We start from the raw sequence: 24,559 nt of genomic DNA on the forward strand, positions 1-24,559 counted from the left end.
TGATGACAGCCTTACATTTTTATGTAAGAGTACAAAAGAACACATATAGGAAACTGCTTTATACTGAGTCAGACTATTGATCCACCCAGCTCAGTATAATCTACACTTTCTGTCAGTAGCACTCCAGGGATTCTGATAGGAATCTTTCCCAGTCTCACCTAGAGATGCCAGGAAGTGAACCTGGGACTTTCTGCATGCAAGGCAAATGTTCTACCATTGAGCTAGGGCCCTTATGTAGGAGTCATCGGCACTGGACGCTCTGGATACTCTTTTACTCCTACGTAAACATGGATACGATTGTATCTTAAGTCTCTTCTGCACCAGCTAAGACTTCTTCATTACAGCATGCTACTCCTGCCCCCTAGTTGCCAACACATGCACCAGCCATGCCTCCCTGGCCCATGCATGACCGGTATCCATCTTAAGGGGCTATGCACATATTAATGAACTATGCCCACATGACTGCCTTCATCGGACACCGTCCATTAGGATTCCTGCCATATGTAATGTGCCCTATATGCTTGCATTGGTAGGATGTGGTCTCCTTTCATACAGACACTGATCATGCTTCACTTGGAGGGACATGGCTGATGGGTGCATAAGCACATCTAGGGGCAAGTCTAGCCCACTCATGCATTTATACCAAATATCTGAAGAGGGTTATAACACGTGTAGAAGAGAAGCCCTGGTATGGGCGTGGGAGGCACTCTTTGTGACTGTAGAGACAGAGGTCACAGAACAGCCCTATAAAAGAGGTTCATATCTGTGACTGCCAAATCAATATGTCACCATAAAGAAGCATTACGGAATGAAGAAGGATTCCACGGAGTTGTATGCCATTCAGCCCAATTCATAAACCAGTTAAGTGTTTGGATTTACCTAATGTACAGCACAGTCCTGTGCATGTGCACTTGGAAGGCCTTCCTGAGTTCAAAATGGTTTGTTCCTTCCGTGTTAGATTGCTCTCTGAACTCAAGGGGACTGGGCTGTTGAAAGCCTAGGTTCCTAGATTTGAAAATTTCAGCCATGTTCCTAAAATGAAAAATGGCTCCCCCACATTGATTCACATTTTATTATGCCTTTGTGTTCTGCAGCAAGGGATACCCTTTCCCCCTTGCACAGATAAACCATGCATACAGTTACATCTCCTTCATAGACACCATGTTCAACGTGTGGCGAACGTTCCTAACAGCCCTGGCCAAGAGACATTTTGTTCTCCTTGGCTGACGTCATGCTTCCAGATGTCAAACAGACGCCAAGGAAGAATTATGTCCGTGTGCACTCATGCCAGCAAGTACAGCAACGTGGACAAAAAAGGGTGCTGAAATCGGTGAAGAAGAAGATAGAAGAAGAGCCCTGCTGGATCTAGCCAGAGGCCCACTGAGTTCAGCATCCTGTTCTCACAGTGGTCAAACAGACGTCTATGGAAAGCCCATAAAGAGAATCTGAGCACAACATAAACTCTCTCCACATGTGAATCCCAGTCACTGGCATTCAGAGGTATCCTGCCTCCAACAGTGGAGGTAGAATATAACCATTGTGTCTCATAGCCACTGATGGTTTTATCCTCCATCTCTACTTCTGGCAGGAGAGAATTCCATAGTTTAACTTTGTGCTGTGTGGAAAAGGACTTTCTGTTTTGGCATGAACATATGCCAAGAATTCCCAGGTATTTGCAACAATGTGCTATGCAAGATGAATCTGCCATATTTTAGATAGTATCTTGTCAGGTTTTCTTTACAAAATATAATGTCAAAGACCTATATCTGAAATGGCTTATACAGCAGACCATTGCTCTTCTTCATACATTAAATGCTGATGATTCAGTTGGGTCAGAGAATATTCCCTTTAGTAACATAAAAATATGTGGTGGAATTTGGGCAATGGCGACCCAACCTGAAGGGGAGGATTCTGTTTCCTCAACATCCAAAGGACACTCTCATTTCTTGAACACAGTGATATGAATGAGTATGTATTATTATTATTAACTGAACTGAGACAACTACTTCATTTCCACAAATGAACTTGTCCCCTCTGGGTTGTTGTTGTTGTTCAGTCATTTAGTTGTTTAGTCAGAAGGTCCTTCTTCTCCCATGGTCTCAGCCTTGGATTCAAGCAGAAACCAAGCATGGCTCTCCCTCTCTGGCTGCTTCTAGCTTCCAGCTTGCACACACCCAGCTCTGGCTATTGTCTTCTTCAGTATCAGACAGGTGAGGGAGGGGGCCCACCCATTTGCCCTCTGGGACAGAACAACTTCTTTTCTTATGCTAACAGCCCATCCTTAGGGCTATTAATCACAAGAAGCTGGCCTGGCTACTTCAACAATGGAATTCTACAGGAATTAGAAAGGACTGGGGCATACAGCCTAACCCCCACCCCACCCCAGACTCACAGCAATACCATAAAACAGCATGTTGTTGTTGTTTAGTCATTTAGTCGTGTCCAACTCTTCATAACCCCATGGACCAGAGCACGCCAGGCACTCCTGTCTTCCACTGCCTCCCGCAGTTTGGTCAAACTCATGTTGGTAGCTTCAAGAACACTGTCCAACCATCTCGTCCTCTGTCGTCCCCTTCTCCTTGTGCCCTCCATTTTCCCCAGCATCAGGGTCTTTTCCAGGGAGTCTTCTCTTCTCATGAGGTGGCCAAAGTATTCGAGCCTCAGCTTCAGGATCTGTCCTTCCAGTGAGCACTCAGGGCTGATTTCCTTAAGAATGGATAGGTTTGATCTTCTTGCAGTCCATCCTCTCCGGGTACCATCACCCATTTATTATTTAATTTTATTCATTTACTAAATTTCTATACTGCTCTTTATTCAAGGATCTCAGGGCAGTTTACAGTCATGAGCTTTAAATGTGTAATGTGGCTGTGACATGATTTAAAAGCGAAGATGACATTTGGGTTAAAGATACTACATTTGGGTTAAAGATACTACATTTGGGTTAAAGGTACTACAAAAGCATAACTGTCCTACTATATTTCATCAACTGGTCATAGTAAACTTCAGGAGATGCAGTGTGAGAAATGTGAGGCTATGCACTGAATGATGCCTTTGGGCCAAATTAGATAGTCACTTAATACATACCAAATAGCGTTTCCATGTGCTCTGGTTTCTGTCACGTTGTTCTGCTGCACCGGAAGCAGTTTAGACATGCTGGCCACATGACCCGGAAAGCTGTCTGTGGACAAATACCAGTTCCCTCAGCCTGAAAGCAAGATGAGCGCCACAACCCCATAGTCGCCTTTGACCAGACCTAACCGTACAGGAATCCTTTACCTTTACATTTTACATACAAGTTATATATCTTCTTTTTCCTTAATTAATTTCAGGCAAGGGGAGGATTCTTACTGAGAAGGCAGCACTCAGGGAAAGGGAGCTTATCTCTTTACTTTCATACTGCAGTCAGAATGGATATTGCCACCCTGTGCAGCTAGGAGTCTTAGAACAAAAGTGTGCCCCAAAAATGTAATGTGTGGATGAGACTGACGTGTGCATAACCTCTGAAACAGCCAGTACACATTGTGTGTGCATACACTCTGTATGTGTGACTGAAGATCAAGAATGGGCATTATATGTGCAGTTTATACTTGTGTGAGCTTGTACACATCCAGAAGGGTGAAGCCAGTGACTTTGTGTCCCCCACTCTATGTGCATAACATATTGGACTGGGATCACAGAGAACCATGTTCATATCACTTAGCCATGACCATTCAGTGGTTGACCTTGGACCTAACCTGCCTCACAGTATTGTTGTGAGGGTAAAATGGGAGGCGGAGCCACACATCCCACCTTGAGCTCTTTGAAGGACAGACAGGTTATAAATGCAATAAAGTGCATACTCTGACTGTGTCCATGCTCCCGTTTGCACTGCACCCAGTGTGCTCCTGCTGCTAGTTTGGGAAGTAATGCTCGCACACTGTCAGCCACACAATACAGTGGTACCTCAGGTTAAGTACTTAATTTGTTCCAGAGGTCCGTACTTAACTTGAAACTGTTCTTAACCTGAAGCACCACTTTAGCTAATGGGGCCTCCTGCTGCTGCCGCGCCGCCGGAGCCTGATTTCTGTTCTCATCCTGAAGCAAAGTTATTAACCTGAAGCACGATTTCTGGGTTAGCAGAGTCTTTAACCTGAAGCGTATGTAACCTGAAGCATATGTAACCTGAGGTACCACTGTACGTGCCTATCCTGTGTCAATCTTGCCATTTCTTGTGGGTTCCCCGACTTTTATTGGAATTGAATCAAATAATGATCTAGTTGCATTTTAAGCCTGTAGTGTGCGCACAGCCCATGCCTGAAATCTACAGAGTGTCATATTGAAGTATGAAAAGTTCCATGTACACAACACAGCTTTGCCTTGTAGGGTCTGCTAGCCAAACATGAGGCCTGCATTTCCACAAAACAATCTGGAAAGGGAAATTTGTTTAAAAAAACAAACCGAGTGATCTAGTGTTACTTCTCAGGAAAAGAAAGCAATATACTAAAAAAAGAAAAAAGACATAAAGAAAGCCAAGTGTTTTTCTCTTTGAAAAACTGACATTCTTTTGAACATAGGTGAGGTGAGGACAATATGTTACTTAGTTTTTTTAAGCCGTGGGTCCACTTTTCAAACATGAAAGGACAGAGGAGGGAGATTCGGCAATGGAGCCAAAAGTGCTGAAAGAGTTAAGGTCTCAACCACCCTGTTCCAAAAAGTGATTGATGATGGTGATGTGTAACATTTCAGCTGCTCCCCCACCCCCCAAAAAACCCTCCCTCCTCTCTCCTTCAAAAGTGTGCGGAAGTGGGGAAAGGAGGCAATGTTCTGTTGATCTGTTGAACCGAAGCTCCCTCTGCCTCTCTTCTTTCCAGTGGCTGAAACTGTTGTTTCAGTTTGGGTTGGAGCTGGCCTGAAGTTATCCTGACATTTCTGGGAGGAGATCCAAAAAAGTGGTTTTTGGAGGTGGGGGGGGGTAGGAGGAGGAAAAATAGAGGATAGGGAGAGGGAAGATTAGGAAAGGAGAGCAAGGTGAGGAGAAACTCTCTCCTCAGTATCACATTTGTGCGGCTGTTTGAATTTTGCCTGGAAAGTCTATTAGCCTTGATGCTTTGGCTCTCTGGAGAGAGACAAAGGAGCTGCACTCCACGGAGGAGAAGGAGGAGGAGGGCATTGATGGGGAAGTTTGTGGGACTCTAAAAAGAGGGGGAAAGAGCACAGAGCTCCAGCAATAGCAGCAATTCTAACATCAGAGAAATGTGCCTCTCTGTGGCTGCCTCCTGAAAAGAAAAGGGGGGAAAAAGTCAGAACTGCGGCTAGATGGAGAAAAGCAAAGACCCTTTAGAAAAATCCCTTTCATTGCGCCCAGCTTGGTGAAGAAAGTGAAAAGAGAAAGAAAAGGGAAAGCCAGGAGGGAAGGGAGCCATCGTGAACTGGACCTTGCCTGGAGCCCGTTTTGTGTAGCAGAAAAACTGCCAAGCTGCCTACAGCAGATCTACATGGCAAAGCCATCAGTCTAAAAGAAGGCTCCGAGAGAATCACTTCTGGAAAGGAGAGTTTCCTGGAAGGGTAAGTTTTGACACTGCTCTGCTACTTTTGAGGGACAAGCTGACATTTGTGTATGTATATGTGTATTAAATGTGTAGACAGATGCATGTGCGGAGGCAGATGTTTGAACAGATCCCAGTTGTCCATTGCTGATTCTCTCAGTCGTTTCTGTTTAAGACTATGTCTTCTTGAAATGAAATTTCCACACTGCTCCAGTGTGAACACCATAAAGATAGCGGCAAATCGTCCTAATCTGATACGCAAGCTGGCCAATCTCCCTTCTTTGAGAGAGAGGAGCTAGAGAGTGCTGTTCTCTATATATTTGTGCCTATGTTAAGAGTGGAGTTCCATCTAAAATGGGAAAAGGGGGCAAATTTGGAGGGTGCTGATTCTCAGAAATGTTGAAGGAAGTTCAAAGCATCTAAGAAAGATTAGGAAAATTTCTCAGGAATGAAAGTGTTTTTGCAGTCTATATGAATTCCCAGTATGGTCATTAACACTTGTCCCCATCTTATTTTATTTTTAAAGTCAATCCCACAATGAAGTGGGCACCGGTTGTGAGTTTAACTGTGTTGTGGGCTGCGTGGCTAGTGTGTGGCGTGGAAAAGCCACTGAGGCAAGCTGACAGAGGGAGGCATGGAGTTAGGAAAGTACCTCTGGCCTACAGGGGCAGTAGCAAATCAGCTTCACAGACGAGGAGAGCTGAGGTGTCCCACAGACTTTTAAGCCCTTCTGGGAGGTTTCCTCAACGTCCTCTTGTCAAAAGGGATTCTTTGGAACCAAAAAGGCCACAAGCAGTCCTGCTAGAAGATGACTCCCGTGCCCAGGTGAAGACTGGTGGGACTAAAGTACGGCTGACACAAAGACCTAGGGTGGAAATGGTTAAGGATGAAGGGCCATCCATTGCGTTTCGATCGCGCACAGTGCGTTTCCCATCTGGGTCTAGTTCCCCCAACATTCTGGCTAGCTTTGCTGGGAAGAACAGAGTCTGGATTATCTCTGCTCCTCATGCCTCTGATGGCTATTACCGGCTCATGATGAGCCTTTTGAAGGATGATGTCTATTGTGAACTGGCCGAGAGGCATGTCCAGCAGATTGTCTTGTTCCACGAGGAGGGTGAAGAGGCAGGGACAGTCAGGAAGATAACCACGGAAGGGAAAATCCTGGAACAACCTCTGGATCCCAGCCTCATTTCCAAACTCATGAACTTTCTGAAGCTGGAGAAGGGCAAATTTGGCATGGTGCTGCTAAAGAAGACATTGCAAGTAGAGGAACGATACCCTTATCCAGTTAGGCTGGAGGCCATCTATGAAGTCATTGACCAGAGTCCCATCAGGAAAATTGAGAAAATAAGGCAAAAAGGCTTCATCCAGAAATGCAAAGCTGCTGGGACAGAGGGCCGGGTTGTTGAGGAAGGCAACAATGGTGCTAGTGTCACTAGGGCAACACCGCGTGGTGGACATGTCCAACCAGGACCTAGGAAAGAAGAAACAAGGAAAAGCATTGTGCAGCCAACACGGGTTAAAACTGTGAAGAAGTTTTCGACAACCACACTGTCTCCCCCTCCAACTAGGGCGCCGACTCTTCCTCCCACAACTCTCAGGCCAATCATCAGAATGATGACAATAGCAAGCAGGCCTACAACCACCACCACCACCACCACTGTGCCTACTACACAGAGAACTTGGAGCACAAAATCACACACCTTACTCCCCACAGCTCCTGAGGTGACTGACGCTCGGGTGACAGAGAGTTTCTCCTCCCCTGTATGGAAAGAGAATCGCAGAGAAAGGAATCCAGCCCACACACAGAGGCAACAGACCACCACAAGGAGACCCAGCAAAGCCACTCATTATGACACCCATTCAGAGGTCCCAACAGCCACCTCGGAGCATCCCACAAGAGCAAGTGCCGGACGATACAGAGACAACCGCACAGACCGGAAGGACTATAACAGTCGAGGTTCCAGTGTCACAGCAGGCCAGCACAAGCCTGCTAAAAGCAAACCGCCTAAAAAGAAAGCCCAAGAGAAAATACTGAGCAATGAATACGAGGATAAATACGACTCAGGGCAGCCTGCTGTTCCTCGCTTAGAGGAAAATGTTCCGGCGGGACATATCCCGCCAAAGAAAGGGAAAGATCCAAGGAAACATGACCGCTTAGATAAACCTGAGAAGAAGAAGAAAGAAAGATCAGAGAAGAAAAATGAGAAACAGGCCAAGAAGGACAAAGCTGAAAAGAAAAACAAGCAAGAGAAAGAGCGCAACAAGAAAAACAAGAAAGGAAGCAAAGCGGACAGCGAGGGAGTCCTGAAGTCCAATGCTAAGCCTTTCACGCAAACCCCCAGGAAAACTGTGACAACACTTTTGGATTTATTTGAAGGCAGAAGACGTCTCCTGGTAAGTGGATTATACATGGCCATGCATCACTTGAGGTCAGTTCACAAGTTAGGCTGCAATCCTAACCCCACTTACCTGGGAGTAATCCGCATTGAATTACATAGGACTTACTTCTGAGTACAATTGCACTGGAAGTTTCTTACTGAGGCCCTCTGTCTACCTTTGTGTGTAGCAGCCAAAGCAGGCAACCATCACACACTTCTGTCTCCTGAAAGCCTTGGGTGCCCATTTTTCTTTATTTAAAACGCCTCACTTGCTCTGGTGGCATCTCTTCGCCCCCAACTGCTTTCTGGAGAAAGCAGGTGATACCAGAGTGAGTTGAAAAGAAATTGACAAATCCTGCTGGAAGGTAGGACTCAATGTCAGCCCAGTTTTATGCAGCCCTTGGCCTGATTTCAGGATCCCTCTGCAAGCAGTCATTTCAAACCTCTGTCAAGAGTGATCTGTTCCTCCCACACTAGAGAGAGGAAGAGAAAGAAAGAGGGTGGCCCCACCCACTGTTGACTTCAACTCCTCCCACAGTCAGCAGATGGCCCCTGACAGATTAAAACTGCTGGACTGTGGCCCTGAAACACTGTTCAGTATCACCATCACATGACAGGGAAGACGAACCCATGGCTCTCCAGATGTTGTTGGACTATCTCATATCTGACCATAGCCCATGATGGATGGGACTAATGATGGAGTTTGGTGACATCTGGAGGGCCACAGTTTCTCCACCTCTGCCAAATGATCTTTAGTCTGTCCTGGGCATATTCCAAAGGCATGAAGCCTAATAATGTGATGTATGCCTTATAAGTCTCATAGGGCATATAATGCAACCTTTCTCAATCATGTGCAGAAGCTGCCAGAAACCTATAACTGGGGAGGTGAAGATGGTAGAATCTGTATTTTGCTAGTCCAGGGCTTAAAAGAAATCCAAATAAGGCTGTGCTATGTTCAGCATGGTTGCGTTGTCACTGTTTTCATATATATTTGAACTCAAAGCTCTTCCAGTCGACATCTGTTCACAGTAATGTTGATAACTTCTGGGTTTCAGAACCAAGCCAACTGTTTTTGGCACTTTTCCTGGGCAGGAACATAATGCATTTGCAAACATATCCCTTACAAAGTTGTTGGTGAGATGCACAGAGTTGCCTTTCTCTCAAGTAGAACAGCTTGTGATGAGCTTCTGAACCTTAAAAGCAGCACAACGTGGCTTTGCATCTCCAGAATTTAATAACTTCACATATTATTAGACGGCTCCTCTCTGAAATCCTTTGACAGAGGACACAAAGCAATATGCTCAGATGTTTTCCTTGGCAGGAGGAATTCAGCTTGAAGGCATAGTGTGACAATTCAGACACCCTTCATAGGCCACATTTTTCATACACTGTAATCTCTGTGAAACAAAAAGCATCTACATTACATCTTTTAAGTGTACAACATTTGTTTTGTTTGCCACAAAGTATAATGATTAGGAAACCATGCAATATAATGTGTGGCCCATAACCTTTGGTAAAGAAAAGTTCCTTATTTTTGTGTGCGTGCCATATTCCTCTGAATGCTTACTGAGAAGTAAATGCAACTTGGTTGCAATGTGGCTTACGTCCAGGAAAGTGTGTACATGTTTTCAGCTTTGCAGCACATACCTAGGGCATGTTGGCTGAGAAGTAAATTCCACTTAGTTCGATAGGATTTACTCCAAGGGCATAGGATTGCAGCCTTAGTGTGTTTTCCTTCTGCATTTCTGCATACAGTGGTACCTCAGGTTACATACGCTTCAGGTTACATACGCTTCAGGTTACAGACTCCGCTAACCCAGAAATCGTGCTTCAGGTTAAGAACTTTGCTTCAGGATGAGAACAGAAATCGGGCTCCGGTGGCGCGGCGGGAGCAGGAGGCCCCATTAGCTAAAGTGGTGCTTCAGGTTAAGAACAGTTTCAGGTTAAGAACAGACTTCCAGAACGAATTAAGTACTTAACCCGAGGTACCACTGTATTAACCTGCTTAGCTCTTTGGTATAAATAACTGCTTGAGTTCTTTCATTTTGAGGGTGAATGCCTCTCCCAGATCTTAATTAATTAATTGGTTGATTAATTGTGATAATGATAATGATAATAAGAATAATACCTGGGTTGTGCAAGGTCAGCTTTCTCTGTTGCTTGCAAAAAGGAATTAAGCAGCATGTACAAAAAAAAAATTTAAAGCAAAGTTTACGGCAGAGCAATGGCCGGTTATGCCCTGATGAAGCATCATTTCCGGTATAAGGAATACATACAGGAGTGTTTGTGTGCCTTTAATGAGGTGCTAACTTTCATGGAGAGAAATTAGTGGCAGGACAGGGTGAGGTCAGGATGAGAGTTAACGTGATAATCAGAGATATAGAATTGTAGAGTTGGAAGGGACCACGAGGGTCATCTAGTCCAACCGCCTGCAACACAGGAATCTTTTGCCCAACGTGGGGCTTGAACCCACAATCCTGAGATTAAGAGTCTCATGCTTTACTGGCTGAGCATATAAAAAGCAGATTGCACTGACATTATAAGTAGATGAGACGAATGCTCTCATATTGCTCTTAAGATGCCTACAGAGAAACATTGCAAAGCAGAGCCACTGTTCAGGTGGTCAAAATCAGGTACATCCACGACTATGATTTCTTAGCATGTGTTGGGTACTGAGGTCTATTCCACCAGTGAAAGCCCTGATTATCGTCCCATACATGAATTTGCCTCTTAATGAAGCATGCGCCCATGAGTGGATTTAAACTATAAGCCTTGTTTACAAATGCAGACCAACCATACGTTTTTTATTATTATTGATTTACTTTGCAAACTGTTTAGACCACTTAAATATGAAAATATCCAAGCAACGTTTTAGGGGGTAGGGGGCAGGTAGAGAGAGCCTTGTGCCTTAAAGGTGCTTTCAATGTATTGTGAATTTACAGACAACATGCTTTCTAGCATTGCTTCAGCCAAAGCAATCAATCTTTCTTTTCAAAGTGTAGCAGATTAGAAAATGGAACCTAATCTTCATAGTTTGACCTTGATTCTTTAAAAGTGAAGTCCTAATGCTTAGCAGGTTATGGTCGTTTAGATTTAGGGAAAGTCCCTGATCAAAGCAGAGAAGAGATGCCAACTGACCAGGACATAATGTCTTGGTCTGTTTGCTATGTCTTGGCCTGCTCCTGTGACGTCAACAGCAGCCAGATTTGTAGAAATCTGCAAGATAAACTTTGTAATGGTATGGAGACATTCAAGGTCCTGTTAAAGAAACGGAAGCAAGAGCCAACTCTGAAATCTAGACTTATCACTGGCTTTGACTTCCTGACTTCCACCTACTGTTTGTGTCTGTGGTTTTGCTTCAGGCCCATCTGTTTTGGCTCAGTTACGTTGCTTTTGTTTGCTACTCTGCGGTGTGGAAGTGCAGTCTGAAAACCTGAGTTCATCCCCACAGAGGATGCAGCCAGTCTGCGTGTATAACATATACTGAAATTAACCCCCTGCATGAACAGGCCTCCCCACATTTTTTAAAAAGAGTGAAATATACAAGTATTTGCTTACAAAACAGCTGCTCAATGTGAGTAGGGGAAATTGGGATTACTATGGAGCAGGGAGCAACGGTGGGGGTGGGGTGGGGGAGCTTAACTCTCCCAGTGCTGTGGCCCTGGTCTAAAATCAGGGTCTTCAGTTGCAGTATTTAGCCGTTTAAAAACAAAACAAAACAAAAAAACATGGTAGGTGTAAGCAACAAATAATCTCCTGCTATCACTTTTGAGGTAGGAACTGGAGAGAAATACAATTTTGTTTGTGTTGTAATGAGAGACTACCCAACTTGAACCGAGGAAGGGTGGCACTGCAGACCTGATCTCCCAGCACCACTTATCAAGATGGTATAGGGGTACTGTAGGGCAGTAGCAAGTTTGGGGTGGTGTGGGTGCACTAGCAGAAACAATCTGGTGCTGCTACCAGTGCATGCGCACCACGCAGACCTCACTGCTACTCTGTGTCCACACTGTCTTGGTATGCAGTGGCAAAATGGCACCAGGAGGCTAAGTCCATGGCAGGACAGCCCCCACACTTCCTGACTGCTCCTGCCTGGAGGGAAGATAGGATATAAATGTAAATAATTGTTGGGTTGGATCAGACTTAGCCATAGATGTATTGAAATCAATGGGACTTAAGATAATCATGGCTAATTTAAGCCCCACTGAAACCCAGCCAGATGGGCGGGGTATAAATAATAAATTATTATTAATGGATCTGTACTTCAATATGACTAAGTCTAGATCTGACCCATTATATTGGATCTCTTGCTAAGGGCTGTGTGTGTATATGAAGCAGTGGCAGTTCTGAGGCTTGAATTTGGCGACTTCAAGGCTGGAGGCAGAAGCTTCCACTTCATACCTCTAGAAGTTCAAGGAAACTATGAAAGTTCAGGAATTTTAAGGCAGTGTTGTCACAAAATGGCCTCTGGCCTTTGTTGGCTGTAATCAAGGTAATCCTTGACTTCATCAGCCTTTAGCTGCCCAAACCCTGTTCATTTTGTTTCTTCTGTTCCTGTCCATTCAAGTCCATTTCCATGTTCTGTGCTATTGGCTGCCTTCTGGATACTGACCTTTGCCTGACCATGGTGCAATTGCTTAGAGAGCCTTTAGGAATGGTAATTAAATAGACCCCTCAGGCATTACTCAGATCCTGGCCTGGGACTCCTCATGCCTGACTGCGTTCCCAATCAACAGCCAAGTTTCTGGCAGTGCACTACAATCTGATCCAGTCCTATGTAAATAAAAGGCAAACACCGTTGGTTTGCTGCCGGGTGAGAAATTAAAACCAGTCACCACTTTTATCTAAAGTTCCAGTTGCAAAAGGTTGATAGTGCATTACCATATCGAACTGGCTTAGCACAAGCACATAAGCGAGGGTGTTCCCAGTGAGGAGACTGTGGTGTTTCTCAAAGGTTAAGCAGTGGCTATTTCCCCCTGGAATTTCTGGCCGGCATTAAGTTGCCACATAATGCAAAAAGCTAATTTTCTTTCTTTATAAAAAAAATGTTTACATACCGCTGCAACATAAAGCTGTATCACAGCGGTTTACAACATAAAACCAAACAATATACCCAGAAAAAGTTAAAAGTAATTTAAAAGCAAAACAAATTAAAAACAATCAACATTAGATCATTGGGGGGGGGGTTGTACTCTGAATTGCCTGCATACCCAGTTGTACAGGAAGTTTTCAGCAGGCCTTTAAAAGTTGGCACAGAAGGTGCCTGCTGAATCTCTATGGGCAGGGAGTTCCACAGGACTGGGCTAATGACACAAGGCTCAGTTTCTTGTTGTCAAACGAGCCTCACCAACACAGGAAAGGAGCAAAGATGCTCCCGCAGATGATCTCAGTGACTGAGCTGGGATAGAAGTGTTCAGGTGATCTCTGAGGTATCCTGAACCCAAGTTGTTCAGGGCTTTGTAAATCAATACACCAACCCTGAATGTGGCTTGGTAGCAGGCAGGCGATTGTGACATATGTTGTCAGTGTTTACCTCAGTTAATAGTTTTCTGAAAGACCTCCCCCCCTCCCCGCGGCTTCCACTGTGTACTTGAACAGTCACGTATAACACACCCTAAACCTATTTGCAACACGCTTAAGGCATTGTTTAATTGTTTTACATAGGAAATCTGGGGGCTGGGGTAGGCATTGCATTTGCTAGGTGATCAGCATAGCAAATTTTGTCATCCCTTTTGGAAGCCATCACTGACATGCGGCAGGGGCAGAAAAACTCCCTCTGGCTTGGAGCCAAATATTCTACTGTGCAGAGGGTGGAGGGCACTTCCCCCCAGAAAACTGGCCTTGAGGGGTCAGGGGACACTCCAGAGCAGTGGTTTTCAACCCTCGGGTGCCTTGATGATGGTCAGGGGTGCCACGGGCAACACTAGCCTCTGTCCCTCTTTCCTTCTCTCCCTCCTCTGATGCCCTCTCACATCTCTGCCTCCCAAAGGCTTGCACAGCTGTTCGTTGCAGCAGCCCTGGCTACAAGCTCCTCAGGCAAATAATGCCTCTGGGGCTGGCCAGGGAGTGCTTCCCAGGCCCCTGTGGGGCAGTGTAAGGAGGCCCCTCTCTTTGGGGCAGGGGGGGGCAGCTCGGAGACCAATGGAAGCAGTTGTGGCTGCCCAGAGGACTCTCTAGGAGGGAGGAGAGGAGGCTGAGGGAACACTCCCCAAGGGAGGGTGTTCGAAAAGGGGTGAGGGGCTGCCAGCTCTGCAGGCAAGGGGACAACATAACTGGGTTCCTGAGCCCACAGAGGTGCCGCAGAAAGAATGTAGTTGGTCAAGGGAGCCGTGGGCCCAAAAAGGTTGAAAACCTCTGCTCTAGAGTGCTTTGGGGGGACTTTTTTGCTGGGGAGGGTATGGCCACACACATGCATAAGTGCGGCTTTGGATAAAAGCATATGTAATTAGCTCTGACTCATATGGTGAGCTGAGAGTTGCATTAAACATTCTAGCTGGGAGGATAGAAGCAGATCCCTCTGGCAAATATATTATGTAGGCCAGGCCTCAGGGCTGCATCCAGTGCAAGTCCTACTCAGAGGAGGCCCATTGAAATTAAGGACCAACTTAGGCTCATTATTTGGTCTACTCTGAGTAGGGCTAGCATTATATACAGCCCATTGACTACGAGTTGTTGTGAAAACCCTGGGAGTATTATCTATGTATGACTTCTGATACTAACACGGTTCAAAAACCAACAACCTAAACCTTCTGTTCTCTGTCATCTTTCTAGCTGATCACAACTCCCAAGGTTGACAGCACCATGTATGTGCAACAGAGAGATGAGTATCTGGAGAGCTTTTGCAAAATGGCAACTAGAAAAATCTCAGTGATCACCATCTCTGGCCCCGTGAACAACAGCCGCATGAAGATCGACCACTTCCAGCTAGGTTGAAAATTCTTTCCTTTCCTTTCTTTCTAGGCAATAGAGGCGTGGAACTAGTGCTGTTTTTTTAAAAAAAGAAATCAAAAACCCTGAGAGTCCCTTTGTGGTAATATGGTTCTTCCCTCTCCCACTCTTTGTATTTGCATAGTTGGTATTTCCCCCGTTTGGTTTTCCATGGCAAAAAGTTCAAATAATTGGAGCATCACTGTGTTGGTCTGTCAAGTCAGTGAAACAGCAGAAAGCAGAGAATTGTGACCTGGCCATGCCATAAGCCAGGAAGTCATTTGGTTCAAGACTAGGAACATCTCCTGTCTGCAGATCTTTGCATATTAGTCCCTTTCAAGTGTTTATTTATTCCTAGAGCGGCTACTGGGCTGTCCACATGGCCCCCTCGACCTCTGACCTTGTCATGAGTGGAAAGTTCTGAAGATGCATTCAACTAAACATGGCATTTGGCTTTCCTGTGACCAAGAGCCCTCTGTGATGTAGGTTCCCAGTTACAGGGAGGACCGTAAGCCCATTCAGAAGAATGGGCTTACAATCCCCTTCAGACCTTCCCACTCTCAGTTGAGGAAGGGGGTGGCATGGGCAGAATAAAGATGAACACCTAAATAGGGTTTTTGATTCTGCTCATATGCTCAGTGTCCAGCTTATTTTGCAGGTCTTTGGTTATAGGCTCATATTATCTAACACACACAAACCTGACTGGCTAGTGTTAAAAAAAGAAGTAACTGACCTTTATCCTTGTGTTCACACTTGTCATTCAGTGAACCTTGCATTCTTGCTGTGAAACAATGACAACTTTATAAAGTTTTATAAGACATGTTTGATTGGTTTTGTATGAAACCAATACAACAATAACGATAAACTAATAAAATTCACATTGAGGCAAAGTTCATTTGTCATGAGTCCTTGGAAAGTTTGATAGTTTAATTGCAGTATAACCTCATTTATCTGAATAGTTTAGATGGTAACCTAAAGATTCACGTGCTCTTAAGTGTTCCTGTTTACATAGGAGTGCATGAAATAGTGCAGAAATTGATATTTAGCTGTAAAAGCAGGTTTGGGCTACCGTTGAATGCTTTTGAAATTGCATTCATGTAGGCTGTTACAGATGCAGCCTTTCTCCGTAATCATAATGTTTCAAAACACACTGATTTCCTAATGTTTCCAAGTATTGAATTTGGGCTGCTCTTCGGGTGTTCCTCTTTGCAGGGGAGAATTACACCACTGGAGTTATTTTTTCAGGCTGTGAGGGTCTGAGAAAAATGAATGATGAGGATGCTTTATACAGATAAAAAGTTTTTTGATATCTTATTCATGGGCAAGAGCTGCACTGCTATGTAAACATAAACAAACAAGCATACTTGGCCTCAATTAGTTTAAAGTGTCAAAATACCAACTTTGAATAGGGAACAGCAGGAGTTTAAAATAGATCCTGGAATTTAGCACCCCCATCTCATGAAATCTCTCACCAGTTCTCTCCCCCTCAATGCATTTCTGGTTGGCTTTTTGACCTAGTCTGTTTGGTTTCATCTTGTGGTATTAACTTGCATATTGTACAGAAGCCTTATAAAAGTGATTTGTGTAGTCTAGCCTTCATGGACTTACGCACCCTAAAGAAACCAAAACCTTAAGGAAGTAAACACTTTATACACCCTTGATTGATGTAAGTTTTGCACTGACAAACAGCACAATTCTATACAAATCAATTCAGAAATAAGATCAATTGAGTTCAGTAGCACCTAACCCCAGGATAATGGCTACAGGGCTGCAACTGAAGTACGGTATCTAACATTATGTCCCTGGTTTGATGGTGTCAAGGTTCTCACTGATCTCCCTTCTATTATTTGGGCTGTTTTGCATTAGCAGCTTCATATATGAATGGTGCTCAAAATCCTTGTTTAGGAAGAAGTAATGTTTTTTAAAACTTCACTCACTTCCCTGTCGAAAAGACTAAATCAGTATGATTTGGTGGGTACGTCTGAACAGAAGGTGAACGGAAGAACTTTCCCCCCTCTCCCTTGCTGTTCAAAAGTGATTTAGGCTTGTTTGACACTAATCTCCATGTTGTTTTCCTTTAAGACAATGAGAAGCCCATGAAAGCGATAGAGGATGAAGACCTTGTGGACCAGCGTCTCATCAATGAGCTGAGGAGAGAATATGGAATGACATACAATGACTTCTTCATGGTGCTAACTGACACTGATATGAGGGCCAAGGTAGGGAGAAGTATAATTAGCCTGGGGCAGGAGAGATGCATGAGTGAGGATGAATCAGGACAGAGTGGAGCAAAAAACTGTGCTAGTACCTGAAGAAGCAAAAGAAGTTGCAGATAGTAGGAATCATGGAACCCAAATCCAGATGGTAGGAACCAGGGATTTTGGTGGGAAAATGCTCACTTGTATGCTTACAGGTCGTGGCATTAGGAATGGAGGAATAATTTGATTTTGGTTGCATTTTAATAAGAAACTACCTCATTCACACTTATTGAACCAATATAAAAGCCCAACATAATAATCCTTCAAAATCTGCACTTCTCCGAATATTGTAATGCAGTTCCTCAACCAAAACATGTTTACAAAAGTGCATATATTTGGAAAAAGTCTGCACAAAAATGCATAAATTAGGGGAAATAACATACAATAGTGCATTATATTATCATGAAATGCTTGCAAAAATGCAGTCAAAACTGTATGTATATATGTGTGTGTGTATATATATATATATATATATATATATACACACACTAAAACTAAAATGCTGAGGAATTTCATGAAGATTTTCTAAAATGCAAGTTGCTACAGAAATATTGGAGAATTGAATTAAAGATTGATGAATGAGAAACCAAAACTGACAGATTTATCCATTCCTTCATGGCATTCAGCTCCTACCACAGAATGATCCTGCAAAGTGACAGAAGGCACTCACTATGAAAATCTTCAGTAGTATGAACATGACTTTATTTGCATGTGATATTTAATTTATACTCGACCTTTATTTCATCATGGAACTCAAAATGGCAGACACAGAATTCCCCGACCAGAACCAAACTTGCTTTGCTCACATGCTTTCAACCATGCCTGAGACCCGTCAGTATTAATCTGTCAGGAAGAATGAAGCTGACAGTACAATGACATTGGCCATTAACTTTCAGTGGGAAAGCAGATGCTAAGAGATTTGTTTGCAATCAAACCGTTTCTCAATGTTTCCTTTCACAGCAATACTATGAAGTGCCCATAGCAATGAAGTCCGTTTTTGATTTGATTGACACCTTCCAATCACGTCTCAAAGATATGGAAAAGCAGAAACGTGACGGCATTACCTGCAAAGACGACAAGAAACAGTCTCTGGAAAACTTTTTGTCCAGGTATTTCCTAAAGCCCACCTGTGGCTATGCCAGAGCTCTTTAATAATGCAAATTGGTTTAATATTAAGCACTTGTTGAACATGTATTTTCCATTAACTGATTACTCTGGTCAAAAACTCGCAATCATCTTCGTAGTACGTAGTACGTAGTTAATTCTGAAACAGAGAGGTGGTTGAGTTCAGACCTGTTTATTGTTTCCAACGAATATCCACTGAAATGAATAGCCCTAAGTCAGGTTCATTCACTTCAGTAGGTTTATTCGTAGTAAGACTAGCATACGATTCTGCCAATGGGGAAACCACACAATTTTGTTTGCAATTAAATATCTAGTAATTAAAGTTAGATACCTAATAATTAAAATTGAGCACAGAGTGAGGGAAGTACATTTAGAAATAACCACTTATAAGAACATTTATAAATGGAAATATCTCCAAACATCATGTTTATTATCCTCACCCCCACCCCTACAAAATGGGCATTCAATGATTGTAACGGAGAGAGACCTCTCATTTTCTATGAGCGTTAGCAGTACTAATTTGTTTTCTATAATTACCTCTCCCCCTGAATGAAACAGCAGGCAGCAGCATAATTTCTCAGCCATTGCTTCTCTGGGAAAAGCATTCAAAATAATGATGTTGATTGTTCTTAATTTGCATGTCAAGTCCCAACAAAGTGAACAACCGGTGGTGCCTGGTGGGGGCGGGGGGGGGGAGAGAGAAAACCCTCCAGATTCAGAGAGGCAGGCTCCTAGGTTGTCTCCAGTTAGAGAACCCAGTCTCAGACTCCGGTTCTAAACACACATGCTTGGGAGCACGTACCATTGATTTCGGTGGGATTTACTACTGAGTAACCATGCATAGGACTATGTGGTAACAACTAATAAAATGACTAAGGGATTGTCAGGTTTAATGAATTGGGGGAGGAAGGAGAGGGAGCACACATACTGTTAAAGAAGGGAAAGGGAAAGTTCAGGAAGATAGGTATAAACAGGAGCGCAGAGGTTCCATCTGTAGGACAACATCTGTAGCTGTTTAAGATACCATTTCCTGCTTTGAAACGGCACATGTTACTCTGTACATTTCTCTCTAGTTAGCTAGCTTTGGCTCTTCTGTTTTTTAATGTACAAAATAACCCACACTCATTCGCTTTCCTGAATAAAGCAATGGAAGGTGATCTTCAAAGGAGAGGTGTGGGGAAGCTCAAATGGAAAAAGTATTTCATTTACATTAGTTCTGCCTGCCTAGGAAAAAAACCTTGAAATTTTGACAGCACAATAGAATAACCTGAAACCTAAAATGGCATTTCAAAGACATTTGAGCACAATTGCTTCCTCATGTTTGCAGTCTGTTTGATCCACACAACTTAAATCTGATACCCGCTAGAACCAATAGGACTAAATTCAGTTTGAAATAATCTTTGTGAATAGATTTTCTCCACCTATTCTCATTCCAGATTCCGATGGAGGAGAAGGTTGCTAGTGATATCTGCTGCCAATGATGAAGACTGGGCATATTCACAGCAGCTTGCAGCCCTTACAGGGCAAGCCTGCAATTTTGGTGAGTGTATTCCATATGCTTGCTTTCAAGCTATTAACTACTCTTGGTTTTGTTTGTTTTTGAAGTCCTTTGCACCAGGGTGAGGACCTTCAAGCACATGGGCCAGATTTAGCTTATTAACTACTCATAACCCTATACATTTGGATAGTACCATTTGCTACAGCAATCCTGTTCTTTTCATGGGATGTATAGTATGAGGGGGTGCATCTAAAAGCAATTTTACCCATGGCAACCTGGATGTGACGGCTGCCAAAAATTGCTTGTGTGCAATCTGTGCAAGGTTTGGAACATGTACCAGTCTGATCATTTGAAGAGCTTTGCATGCCAGCAAAAATGTCTAGTGCTGGCATGGAGAGATTGTCTATGTGATCAAGTAGAAGAGGTTGGCAGCCTCCACATGCATAGTGCATGAGAACTGGGCATACAATCGCAGACCTAATTGAGTGGCATTCAGCATTTCATTGCCTGTAAGAGCCTGTGCCAACCTGGTGTCCTCCAGATGTTTTGGGGCTGATGGTGGTTGTAGTCTAAAGCAGACATCAGGCTAGCCTCCAACATCTGTTTTGTCAAGACATAGCAGGGAATGAGCTTCCTCAAATCCTTGTGGATTGCTTGAATCAAGTGATTCTTTAGTACCTTCTTTGATCGCTGTAAAATAACAGTTTCTAAGTTTAGAATCTGTGCTCAAATTATTGGGAGTCGGGAAGGTAGGAGGAAATCTATAACCTCCCCGCAATTTTAGCCTGATCATGGTTCCTCTGTAGCCTTCTAAAACCATTAGCAAAGAGCATCTTCCATCCATAGATTTGGGCAAATCTATGCAATGTTCCTAAAGAAACTGCATGTCAGCCTCCTGTATTTTGAGTTTATAGAATTGTGGGTGGGTGTACATCTGAGAATGTATTGACATTTTGCAGTACATTAATGTTTGCCTTTCACTTAGTAGAAAAAGCTTGCATCAGTCTTTGACACCCTTCTTGTTTTAACAGGTCTGCGTCATATAACTGTCCTCAAGCTGTTAGGTGTGGGAGAAGATATTGGTGGAATGCTGGAATTGTATCCAATCAATGGTGAGAAATTATTTTGAGTTTGTAAGACAGCTCTGTGTGTGCCTATCATTCTGAGCCATACACCTGTATGATGTATCACAATTATTATTATTTTAAAAAGTAGAATGCATATTATTGTAAGTTTATTTTCAGAAGTTGTTCTCAAATGGGTCTTGAGTTGTGGCTGCAAGAAAGGCCATAGAACGTGAATGAGAGTCACACATGAAGCTACAGCACAGTCCTATCTTGCGCAAATCATGGAACATGCAGTATCCCAGTAACAACACTTGAGAAATTGTTTTAAGGAACTTCCCACTGTGGAACTTCCCATAGTTTGTTTTAGTGGGCAAACAGACGTATGAAAAGCATGCCCCTACAGTGATTGTTTAAACTTAATTTATTATGTTCTGTATTTATCCAACATTATTATTAAGTTTCCTGAAGCCAGGAGGACAAAAAACAAACAGCCTTCCTCAGCTGTAGTCTTCTTCAGGCATTATGCCCTAACAGGAAATAGGGCACACTGTGCATACTGACCTTGCTGCCAAAGTCCCTATCCCACTTGCTTGGTCCCTGACCTTCCTATGTTGAGCCAGGAAGAACTGAAGAGGGCTTCTGGCTGCATTCAGTTTAACATGAGTAGAAGACTCAATGAGATTGGGTCACAGTGTGGTCAGCATGCATAGGGATGGTAAGGCACGGCCACCATGACTTCTGCGTAGGTTGATATTTCCTCTTCAAACATAATACCTCAAAACCTCTGGAGAAACACACACACACACACACACACACACACACACACACACACACACACTATATTTAAAGTTACCAGCTAGATTAACAATATGTAACAACTAAAAAAAAGGGAACATACAAAATTATCATACTTCCCCAAGTCTTTCATGCTATAATTCAATATAAGGAAAAAATAATTCAGGGCATTACACGTAGTGAAAGGGGTGGGGGACAGGAATGAGATACCACAAGCTGGCACAATTCTCTCCCAGTTGGAAAAACTCAGTTACATAAACACGAGTAATTCAACTGAACTAGAGGAGCTCAATGGCACTCCCTTTTAAACCAAAAACACACATTCCCCTTATTAACCTGCATCCCACAGATATCCAAGAATAGAAATGGAGCCCCGTTTGCTTCCAAAGGGCACTGGAAAGCCAAAGAATTTGAGCACTGAGGAAACGAGATCCTAGCGGATACACTTTCAGCCCACAGTGAGGTTAATGTGTCAGGCAAACCTGACTATTTTCCCAAAAAAAGGCATCTTGCTTTTTATTGCTGTGGGCAGGAAATGATGTCCACTTGGCTGCCCAGAGTCTTCTCAACCACCATCACGCCTCCAGCCTGTTCTACTGCAGCTGCATATATAATACGCTTGAATATATATTTTGCTTTTAAGAATGACTTGTCTGTGTGTCATAAGATGCTGACGCTATTCCTAATCTCCGTCTCCTCCTAGGGAGCTCCAGCGTGGACAGGGAAGAGCTCCCTGCTCATTTGGTGAAAGACATCCGCAATTATTTCCAGATCAGCCCCGAATATTTCTCTATGCTTCTGGTTGGAAAAGACGGGAACGTCAAATCCTGGTACCCTTCCCCAATGTGGTCCATGGTGATTGTGTACGACTTGATTGACTCTATGCAACTTCGGCGGCAGGAGATGGCCATCCAGCAGTCTCTTGGCATGCGGTGCCCAGAAGACGAATATGCCGGGTATGGATACCATGGTTATCACCAAGGGTATCAGGAAGGCTACCAAGATGATTACCGCCATCATGAAAGTTACCACCATGGATACCCCTATTGAAATTAGGAACTTAACCTTTATCTGCACCCTGCTTTCATCTTAGTAGCCATTCAGACCACAAGCAGCCAGATGTGGGAAGCATTTGATGGTCACCTGACCATGTGTCTTTTCTTCCCTCATTCAGTCAAGGGACTACTAAAGTATCGGACTTTGGCCTTCTCTATAACACGCATGATGTGAAATAGGTCAAGCCAGTATCATTGGTGCCTTATGGAATAAAGACTCCTTTATATTCTGGAGCCCTTCTAATCTGAAGGTATATCTTGGTGCTATGTATGTATAGAAACACCCTCCCCCCACAAACCCCACACACCCTGACTCCAGTGATGGCCATTGTACTGTAGGCAGAATATAAACTGTAAAATAAGACACTAACACTCCTATAGCTTCCTGTTTCCCCATGCCGAGGGAGGAAATATTTATTAGAAAATGTTGTGAATTTTTGCTGAAGTGGAGGAATGGTGGATCATATTACAAAATTTGCCGCTCAAAAGAAATCCTTTTAGAAAAACTAATGTTAAAGGGTTGTTTTTTTAATTAAAAAAATGTTTGGGGTAGAATGATTTATTTTATAACATGCCAGCTCCGTAGTATAATGGTTTCACCTGTTATGGAAAACTTGAGATTGTTAAAGGTTTGAAATAATACAGTGAGAGATGATTTTGTGCCAACCATGTTGCTGCTTTAGCTGTGCCTCTTTAATCTTGTTAAGAGTTTTTCTCCCTTTGAAGGCAGGAAGCCATTCAGCTCAGGGAAGGTCCTGCCTGTGGGACAGAAGAGGTGGAATAACAGCACTTTACAAGGAGGGAGACATCTTCTCCCTATCCTAAGTTATCCTCCTGCCTTGGCAAGGAAAGCTGAGTCATTCTCAGAGAGTTCTTTAAGGAAACTGAGATGTGCATCCTAGAAACCTAAACAAACAAACAAAAAAACCAGAAATCAGAGTAGATTAGCAGATTAACAAAAGGGCTCAAAGACTCATCTCAGCTCTAGGACAAGTCCTGCTGCTTTCACCCCCCTGGGAACAGCATTCCTATAAATTGGCACCTTGAAGGAATTTATGCCAGGGGCTATTGTTTCAACGTACCACATATAGTGAGCCCTCTCAGTAGACCAAGTGTTGCCAATCTGTTGCCGGAAGGTGCCACTGTACCTATGAAGGCTTCTAGTGGCACACCTGGGCAGGTGTCCCAGACTCTGAGCTGCTTTACTACTACTACGGTCTCCAGCCTTCCTAGAAAGAAAGTTATGAGACAACATGTGCAGGTAACTTCTAAGTGATTTCTGCAGTGGTGTGGCTACATTGTATATTTTTTCATGGTACTGAGGAATGCCATGGAATTGTTGAGTCATCTCACAGATAAGCAAACAAGCCATGAATTCATAGAATTGTAGAGTTGGAAGGCACCCCAATGCAACCCAATCCCCTGCAATGCAGGATTTGTTTCTCCAAAGCTTGGTTACTTTTCCATCTGCTCTTGACTCATGCCTCTGTAGCTTGACAAGCATCTTGTGGTGGGGTTGCCATGGCTAAACAAAGGTGTTGGGTTTGAACATAACATCAAATTCCTGGCTACTTTTTAAAAATTTAAAACAAGCCATGGTTCATAAAGCAACAACATACCAATGGCTTTATATTCGCCCGTTGTGCTGGGCTCAGGTGTTCAAACAATCCACACTTTCGTTAAACAAATGATGGCTTACCGTTATGTGCAAACCAGGCCAATAGCAATTATAAATTACTACAGAGGAATGCAAAACACAGCAGAAAAGTGAGGGTTTCCCCTGGTATTCATGCACAGTGCACAAGTGGAGACAGAGATCTGTATTCAGTATAGCAGTAAGATTATTGTTCTTTCAGTGCAAGGATGTCTGCTTGAAACAATGTCCCCGATCCTCCTCCCATCCGCCCAATGCTATTTCTGGGGATTCT

The 24,559-nt window shown here is 43.5% G+C and overlaps 1 protein-coding gene across 1 annotated transcript; it reads left to right on the top strand.

Annotated features, from left to right (window-relative positions):
* Positions 1–4,767: 4,767 nt before the first annotated feature.
* Positions 4,768–23,297, top strand: CCDC80 (coiled-coil domain containing 80). The gene is made up of 8 exons (XM_053386128.1): positions 4,768–5,544; positions 6,052–7,922; positions 14,678–14,834; positions 16,916–17,052; positions 18,052–18,200; positions 19,653–19,756; positions 20,746–20,826; positions 22,280–23,297. The coding sequence occupies exons 2-8, from the start codon at positions 6,063–6,065 to the stop codon at positions 22,624–22,626; spliced, it is 2,835 nt and encodes a 944-aa protein (XP_053242103.1). The 5' UTR covers positions 4,768–5,544; positions 6,052–6,062; the 3' UTR covers positions 22,627–23,297.
* The last annotated feature ends 1,262 nt before the right edge of the window (positions 23,298–24,559 follow it).

The sequence above is a fragment of the Podarcis raffonei genome, chromosome 4 (genome assembly GCF_027172205.1).
Source record: "Podarcis raffonei isolate rPodRaf1 chromosome 4, rPodRaf1.pri, whole genome shotgun sequence".
NCBI classification, from domain to species: Eukaryota; Metazoa; Chordata; class Lepidosauria; order Squamata; family Lacertidae; genus Podarcis; species Podarcis raffonei.